Raw genomic sequence first — 9545 nt, 5'->3', positions numbered from 1 at the left:
TGAAAGACTATTCAAAGAGAACTGAGTCAAAACTTGGTGAAGGACGTCTTCAGAGCATGTAAGTGAACGATCTACTTCATCTTCATGTCTTATCTGTGTCAATCAATCTCTGTCAATTATTGCACCGGTGGTGAGGACTGCGCCCATCACATGATACTACCAGCGATAAGGGGGTGAAAACTAACACAGGCTTTGCCCGAGCTGACGCCAACACAACTGAAATTCCTTTCATTGTGAAACAACAAAGAAACATCTTATGTTTCCGAATGCGCTCACAACCAATAGTGAATTGGTTAGCACTGCAGCTTTGTTAGGTTCTAGACCACTGCTTGCATTTCATCATCCAGACTAGCCAGAAGGCCAGCTCCCCGTGGCAAAAGCGCCTTGACCGCTGTTCTGAACTCCAATCCCCCCTCTGACACCGGGAGCTGATGGATGAGGCCGGCAAAAGGAAGAAAAGAAAGCGCCCGCTCGTTGTCGGGCTGTCATAGGAGCGGCCCCTGCTGCTGAGAGCCTCTCAGGAAAAGAGGAAGTAAAATAGGAGGTAATAGCCATGGGCCTGCCAAGGAAGCATTGAGAAGCTCAGGTATTAGTTCCTGTGCTGCTGCTCTACTCCGAAAGGCTTTAAAAAAAACTCCCCCAAAACCCCACAAAAGAAGCAGTTAAATAAAGAAAAGTATAAAAAAATCTGTAAGAAACCTGGAAAGAACCTCGCGGATAAAATCTCAGCCATCATGGACGGAGGGAAGCAACCTGGACGCAGTCAAATGTGATTTCTGCTCATTTTTATAAGAAACAGCACTTCTGTTTTCTCAAATGATGACACAAAAGTGCTGAAGGGGGTAAAAAAAAGAATATGCATTACTGACTTCATTTAAGATCTACAGTAAACAGACAAGTCTGATGGGAACCAAGATTGCCTATCTGTTGCAGGGCGTGGAAGTCATCTATCAGCATCAAAGAGGGGCACAAACATAGGGGCATGCATTACGTAGGGGACCAGCACTGGGCTAGTCTCTATTAAATGATGAATCGTTTCGTCTCCTCTCGTTGTCACGTCATGTCATGGAAAGCAGAAAACACAGGGCCTATCGGTCACACTGCTTATTCGCATCAGGTGAGCATACCTGTGCAGCCATGCTAAGCTAAAGCAAACGTTCTAGCACAGCGTTAATAAATGAAATAAATAAATGAAGCACGTTATGAGAAAGAGCCACGATGAATGAAAAGCATGACACCGACATCAATACAAAACTGCAAAGTTGCCTCGACTATTTACGTTGAGTTTGGTCGGCTTTAGACGCCATAAAAGTCCCAATTTATGTTTGTCGGAGGTCAAATTTAAATTTCATATTTCAGCCTTCGGTCACACTCATTTTTCCGTCCAACCTTATTAGTGCATTCACCTTTTATTATCTTAAACGGCTTTTAATCTTGCTCTCTAGAGTCAACCGTATTGTTGGTCCAGAGTTCCACAAGGTCAGCATGAGAACAAAGCACTGTGTGAATTTTACCTTCACTAAAAACATGTAGAATATTGTTTAAAGATACTGATTAATTAATACATTCATAATGGGCAATTGTCAATAGCCAATGAGTGCCAAAATATGCTGCGTTTCATATCAGAAAGCAGATGATTGGGGTATTCTTTTTGTTCTGAAGACTGAAATAGAAGTCTTTTGAGTTTTTCTTTGAACTTGGTCAGGCTAGGTACTGGGCTACAGGTGGTTGCAACAGAATTGGATGTATTAGTTGCGGAGTTCACACAGGACACAGTCAGGCTGGGGCAGACTTCTGCCAGGTTATAGTCAGGGTTCAGACAGAATTTCACAGGATACAGTCAGGTTACATTTGGGTTGAAATGAGATGGTTCTGCTGGGTTACAGTCGGGTTCAAACAGAGTTTCGTGAGGTTCAGACAGAATTTTTTCAGGTTACAGTGAGGTTCATTTAAGATATAGTCAGGTTGGGACAGAATTGTGTCAGGTTACAGTAAATTTTCAGACATCTTTGTCAGGTTATGGTTCTGGTTCAGACAGAATTTTATCAGGCACTTATCAGGTTTACACAGGATACGGGTTGGGCTGGGACAGAATTTTATGATCAGGGTTCAGACAGAATTTCGTTAAGTTGCTTTTGGGTTGAAATGAGTTGGCTCACACAGAATTTATCAGTTTATTGTGGGGTTCAGACAGAACTTGTCAGGATTACAAAGGACACGGGACGAGCTGGGACAGAATTTTGTTGGGTTACATTTGGGATGACCATAAAGAGAACTCTGTTGGATTATGACTGGGTTCAGACAGATGCTTGTCAGGTTACAGACAAATTTTTGTTAGATTACAGTCAAGCTCAGATGATTGTCGAGTTATGGTCGGGTTTAAACAGAATTCTGCCAGGTTACAATTGGTTTCAGACAGAATTTTGCTGAGTTACAGTGAATTCAGACAGAATTCTGTTGGGTAAAACTTGGGCAATATGTACCGAGGTATTTGACTTCATATCAAATCTGAATCCTGACCAAAGCACTACTCCTAACGATTTGTGAAAACCGGTAAAGATGTGAAAAGCACATCTTATTGTTCTCTGAAACCTCCATATCCACACTGACGTATATGCCACCTACATCAGTGCATCCATCAAATGCTTCCCCAACTATTATAACCCATTTCTGCCCATCTTTTGCCAGGCACAATAGCCACTTTCCCCTGCAGAGTTAAACCCTATCAGCGCAAAGCCGTGTTTGACTGATAGACTGGGGTCCGCCGAACTCCTTATCTGCCTGTCAGTCCGGCGCTTCCGACCCCAGGCTGAAATCAATAGCGTGGAATAGCGGCCAGCGTTTTTTGCGCTGTGCAACAGCTTGTGGGGAAAGCTGTCTGCCACTCTCTGAGGCTGCCTTCTAATGAGGGAAATCTGCGCTGACAGCTCCCCAGGGAACAACTTTCAATTAGGCAAAAGCCTCCAAGTGCACATGTTACCATCCCCACCCAGCAGGGAGCAAGGCTGGCAGCCTGATTCCAACAACCTACCACAATGCAACTTATTTAACTTTAACATTGTGGCAACAAGCTAGGGAAGGGCCGAGTATACTGACTGGGAAATCTTGAAACAATGGAAGCTCAGAGAAGCACCAGCTCCAGTGAACCAAAGTGTTTTATTCATACACTAAAAAAGATGCAAGCATAAACAAATCAATCAGGCTTCTTACTTTAAAGAGTCTTCCAGGTCCTTGTCTATCCCTTTCTCTCTCTGAGCATAAGGCTTAAAGGCCTGCGTCCTTTAGAGAGCCAATCTTAGGCTGCTGGCGCTCCTCCCTAAACCATCATCAGCTGTCCATGATTAGGGGAGGAGCGCCCATCGAGTGCTGGTGGGAAATACTCCACCTATGCACAGCTTCAAACATCTACAGAAGCAGTCTTTCAACAGCATTTGAACAAGTATTTAGACGCACTCAGGCTGTGAAAAACACGTCATCTTGTTTTGAAATTTGAATTTTCTTACCATGACTTTCCTAATTTAACTCGCAAAGGTTCAGTTTAAAGAGAATTTCTGCCTGTTATGTAGTTCTTACTGCTGCACTGCCCCCCTGAGACTTGCTGGTCTGACAGAATTCTCTTCTCTCGCAACAATACCCAGCATGCACTGTGCAAATCCTGACTCCTCGCCAGTGATCAAGAGGCTAATGTAGTCCTAACCTGAAAATTATTAAAAAAATAAATAAATAAAAATAAAATAGCCCAACCCCAGCTATCCAGCCCAAAGCACTTGTAGTCTTTCAAAACTTACTTTTACCTTCATGATATATCATCAGGAGGTTTCCCTCATCCTTAAACCCAGAACTCTCTAGAGCAGGGATGGACAACTTCAGTCCTGGAGGGCCGGACAACTTCAGTCCGTCAGTCTGGTGACTGCTCAGACAGAGCTAATTCAACTCATCTGTTACTTGCCAGGTTTAATGTGATTTATGGAGAATTATCCAACTGTGCTGGACACTGGACTTCCAGGACCAGAGTTGTGCACCCCTGCTCTAGAGACCCCTGCACCACCGCTGCAAGAGATGAGTAAGCATATTTACAACAGCAATGTTTTTTTTTATTATGTCTCTTTAACACAAAACAGATATTACAATGTTTTGTGTGTATTTTGCTCGATTTCACTCAAGCACAGTCATTTCAATAACTTATATCTATAAAAATTAATATGTATATAAATGCCTTTCTTGCAGGAGAAGAATCCTCACAAACCCTGTATCTTGGCTGTTTCTCAGTTACTGGCATCCATTAAAAACTACTGGATTACTGAAGTGTGATGATGAAGGAGAAACGGAACGGGTGCCCATATGAATAATTGTATGTTTTGTGTTTGTATGTTATATTTCCAAAAGTTTTCAGTCACCCATCCGAATCATTGAATTCAGGTGTTCCAGTCACTTCCATGGCCACAGGTGTATAAAGCCGAGCCCCTCGGCCTGCAGACTGCTTCTACAGACATTAGTGAAAGAATGGGACGCTCTCAGGAGCTCAGTGAATTCCAGCGTGGTACCGTGATCGGACGCCACCTGTGCAGCAAGTCCAGTCGTGAAATTTCCTCACTGCTAAATATTCCACAGTCGACTGTCAGTGGGATTATAACAAAGTGGAAGCGATTGGGAACGACAGCAACTCAGCCATGAAGTGGTCGGCCACGTAAAATGACAGAGCGGGGTCAGCGGATGCTGAGGGGCATAGTGCGCAGAGGTCACCGACTTTCTGCAGAGTCCATCACTACAGACCTCCAAACTTCATGTGGCCTTCAGATCAGCTCAAGAACAGCGTAGAGAGCTTCATGGAATGGGTTTCCATGGCCGAGCAGCTGCATCTAAGCCTTACATCACCAAGCGCAATGCAAAGCGTGGAATGCAGTGGAGTAAAGCGCCGCCACTGGACTCTAGAGCAGTGGAGACGTGTTCTCTGGAGCGACCAATCACGCTTCTCTGTCTGGGAATCCGATGGACGAGTATGGGTTTGGTGGTTGCCGGGAGACGGTACTTGTCTGACTGCAGTGTGCTGAGTGTAAAGTTTGGTGGAGGGGGGATCATGGTGTGGGGTTGTTTTTCAGGAGTTGGGCTCGGCCCCTTAGTTCCAGTGAAAGGAACTCTTAAAGCTTCAGCACAGAGAGATTTTGGACAATTTCATGCTCCCAACTTTGTGGGAACAGTTTGGGGACAGCCCCTTCCTGCTCCAACATGACCACCAGTGCACAAAGCAGGTCCATAAAGACACGGATGAGCCAGTTTGGTGTGGAACTTGACTGGAGAAGAATGTTCAAATTCCCATAAACACACTCCTAACCCTTGTGGAAAGCCTTCCCAGAAGAGTTGAAGCTGTTATAGCTGCAAAGGGTGGGCCGACATATTAAACCCTATGGATTAAGAATGGGATGTCACTCAAGTTCATATGTGTGTGAAGCCAGACAAGCAAATACTTTTGGCAATGTAGTGTACATAGTGTGCAGAGGATGTCACTGTTTAATTAATTTCATTTAAGAGAAAAATTTAAGTTTCAAAACTCTGAGTAGATTGCTTAACTAATAATGTTAGTTTATTGAAAGTCCTGCTGTTAACAGGACGCTGATAATAACGCCGTTTTCTTTACTGTGTGTGAAAATGAATACAGATGACCGTTTGGACGTGGTCTGTTCCTCGAGTGTGCTGGCTCAGTTCTTCTCTTACTCCACTAAACTGAACACATCTGTAGTGTTTTTCCTGCCGAACCTGCTGTTTTTTGATTGGTGAATGTTTTAAATTTAACTGTGAGTCGTTCGTTTGGTTTCTGAGCTGATACGCGCATCATTTACTTTTACTCTGCAACGTTATGAAAATTATAGTGAAGTAAAAATACATTCATTAAAAATGAACTCAAGCAAGAGTAAAAATACTATAATTTAATTATACTCAGAAAAGTATCGTTGTAGGTAAAACTACTCAAACTACAGTATTAAGAGTAAATGTAATTCATTACTTACATCTCTGAGTAAATGTAATTCATTACTCACACCTCTGAGTAAATGTAATTCATTACTCACACCTCTGAGTAAATGTAATTCATTACTCACACCTCTGAGTAAATGTAATTCATTACTTACACCTCTGAGTAAATGTAATTCATTACTTACACCTCTGAGTAAATGTAATTCATTACTCACACCTCTGAGTAAATGTAATTCATTACTCACACCTCTGAGTAAATGTAATTCATTACTCACACCTCTGAGTAAATGTAATTCATTACTCACACCTCTGAGTAAATGTAATTCATTACTCACACCTCTGAGTAAATGTAATTCATTACTTACACCTCTGAGTAAATGTAATTCATTACTCACACCTCTGAGTAAATGTAATTCATTACTTACACCTCTGAGTAAATGTAATTCATTACTTACACTTCTGTGTACCGCAAATTACAGAATGACAGTTTCAGTTACCTTTAAAATAAACCTAACTTGTCTTTTATATGTCATTTTTATCTATAATGTTTAAGGCATTTCACAATTATTTTGTGACAGTGTAAGTTACAACATAAAAAGCGAATTATTTAAGAAAAATGTTATTTGAAAAGTGTCTCCAAACTTCTCAAAGCAGGAGAAATAAATCGCATCCCACAAAAGACCACAAATTTAACCAACCATATAATTTGATATGCAAACAAATATAACAGAAAAATCTATGTTCCCTGTCAGTTTTGCTTGACTTCATAATATACCGTAAAAAAACACTAATAAACAACTGAACATTTTCAAACTCATCTAACGGTTAGGTTATTTTGTTTGGCAGATACCAAGTGCTGGATGACATGCTGAAGAAAGCTCTGGCTCGGTTTAGTAGGTTTACATGCATATTTGTTTAGCCTCCAACTGACGGCATAATTTGTTTGCTTTAAAGCTTTATTTAAAAAAAAAAAAACCTCAGTTACTCATTTTCTGTTCTTTGATGAAATTTATTTATAAATGATTCAAAATAATTAATTTGAGCATGTGTATAAATTCTGCAAAAATAAACAAATAAAAAACAGCTACATCGCAGAACTGGCCCACAGGCTGAAACCCACTGCTCTATATTATTGTGACATGACGCAGCATGCTCTGCTGACAGTGTAAGATATCCTGTATAAAAACCATAGAAGTGAAGACAAATATCCACAGCATGTGGTCTGTCATACCGTGTTCACACTAAATAAGATTTAGCAGCCACGCGCTTTGGCGCCAAAGCTTTCAAGTGATCTTAATTTGCCTCAAAGGCCGCAAATAACCTCTGCATGTCCACAACTCAACAGACTGCATTTACAGTCCTTGACCACCCATCATCAGTGCACTGTGAGTTTCAACAACTGTTCAAGAGCCCAGCACAAACCTGAACACAGACACCAAGTAACAAGGAAGAGGTACTTCTGAGACGTGTGAAAGCCAGACATTCATTGGACTACTTAGAGGAACTCACCTCATTAATAGCCACGTAGTATCGTGGCTGCTGGAATCGAGGGGTGTTGTCGTTGCGATCTCTCACAACAATCCGCACCTCATGGAGAATCACCGTACCAACTAGTTCATTGGTGCACTGGACCTGCACTACTATCGAATGAATGTAGGAAGGAGGCTGAAAGAAAATAACGGAGGTTAGTTGGAATTTAGCTATTTGATCAGATATGAACATTTACTCTTTGCATTGTCATTAACAATCTCAACTTGGATCTGGAAAATCTTTTCTGTCAAACTTTCAAAAGGGAATCAAGAGTGCTTTAGTGAGAAACATCAAAGGGTCAGCCAAAAATAAAACAATTTTTTGCCAGAACTGGTCGATCAGCCAGCATGTTTATGTACTTAGTTTTGCACGGAAGCTACCAGGCTAACAAGGAATGGAAACTTATCATCGCTTTCAGAACAAAACCTTGCCTCCCCACTTATTTTTTGCTTAATTTTAAAAAGCCAGCTGCCATCAAAACTTTTAAACTGGGTTTAAAACAATGGTTCTCTAGCAATATGTAAGCAAGTTGAGTTTCAGATTTTTATGTTTTATGTTTTGCAACTATAAATCATTTAATTAAGAAAGCCACTCTGTTTTCTATCATCTTGGTATGTTTTGCATTGTGTTGTGCCTTTTGTTCTGTGATGTTCAATTTGTTTGTGTGTTTTATATGAAGAGGACCACAGTGAAAATAAGCTATAGGGCTTTATTGTGTTTTGATCCTCAATGACGTAAAGTGTGTATAATGGCTGCTGTGCATTCATCAAATAAATACAGTCAATCAGTTCTAATTCAATCCCATCAATTTATGCAAAAACAGAAAAACAGAATTCTTGTTCCATGAACTTCCACTAAAACTTAAGAACGTTTTCCTTTCGCTTCCAATGAAATTATGTTATACTAAGAAAATGTTAGGAGTTCTTAGCCCTCCAGGTTTCACTCGGAAAAAATAACTCTTTTGTTTTAATTGGGATATACAGGCCTCCCTCTGCCCCACACTCTGCAGTCGAGGAATTAGCGGACCTTTTATCCAAATTTAGTGCTTCTGAATTGCTGGTCCTTGGTGATTTTAACCTCAACTGGCATCCGATCACTTAAAGGAAATATGTGGCACTAAACCACTTCAGTAAAACTTTCCTAACAGTGGTAAACAAACATGCCCCATTCAAAAAGTCAAGAATCAGAGACAGATAAAGTCCCTGGTTTACGGGTGAAGTTTCCTCATTATTTAAGGCCAGAAATAAAGCCTGGTCAACTGCTAGACGCTCAGGGGAGAGAGACCATTGGCTCACCTTTAGACAGCTGAGAAATAAAAGTACTTCTGCTGTTAGAAAAGCTGAATCAGAATATTACTTTAGCTTAATCACCAGCACTAGAAACCCTCAAAACTTCTGGAAAATAGTAAAAAATAATTCCCCCCTTTTTCCAACAAGCGTTTTAGTTGACGATCAGCTGATTACCTTACTAATTTCTTATCTACACTTGATCTTAATTTCTTATCATTTAAATCTCAAGTTCTATTTTCATCTACTTTTATCTTTTATTCACTGTTATTTTAAAATTTCTTTTAATTTAAAATGATTAAATGTAGTTATTATTTTCTTTGTCATGTCAATCCCTGTTTTTGTAAATGCTCGGCTACATTGAAAATGAGGGTTGCCCTCAATGTACTTCCGAGTCAAAATAAAGGTTGATTGATTGATTGATTATGTGTGGAGGCCGGAGAGTGGTATCTCTGCTATTTGCAGACAATGTTGTTCTTTTGGCTGGATCACATGGTTGCCTCCAGCACTCACAGGAGCGGTTTGCAGCAGAGTGTGAAGCGGTTGGTATGCGGATCAGCACCTCCAAGTCTGAATCCATGGTCTTAGCCCAGAAAAGGATGGCATGCCCACTCCAGGTCAGGGGAAAGGACTTGCCCCAGGTGGAGGAGTTTAAGTATCTTGAGGTTCTTGTTCACGAGTGATGGGAAGAGGGATTGTGAGATTGGCCTCTCGGATACGAGAGCTACGGGTAATGCTACGGGTAATGACCTACGGGTA

The 9545-nt window shown here is 41.0% G+C and overlaps 1 protein-coding gene across 5 annotated transcripts in view; it reads right to left on the bottom strand.

Annotated features, from left to right (window-relative positions):
* The window catches only part of pcdh15b (protocadherin-related 15b), a 323144-nt gene that overhangs the window by 234877 nt on the left and 78722 nt on the right, over positions 1 to 9545 (bottom strand). For all 5 annotated transcript variants that reach the window (XM_037544214.1, XM_037544216.1, XM_037544217.1 and 2 more), the window contains exon 6: positions 7480 to 7635. In XM_037544214.1, the coding sequence (XP_037400111.1) occupies positions 7480 to 7635 (156 nt within the window). The remainder of the gene's footprint in view (positions 1 to 7479; positions 7636 to 9545) is intronic.

The sequence above is a fragment of the Pygocentrus nattereri genome, chromosome 13 (genome assembly GCF_015220715.1).
Source record: "Pygocentrus nattereri isolate fPygNat1 chromosome 13, fPygNat1.pri, whole genome shotgun sequence".
NCBI lineage: Eukaryota > Metazoa > Chordata > Actinopteri > Characiformes > Serrasalmidae > Pygocentrus > Pygocentrus nattereri.
Note: the sequence above shows the minus strand (reverse complement) of the source record. Positions and strands in the feature narration are given on the sequence as shown.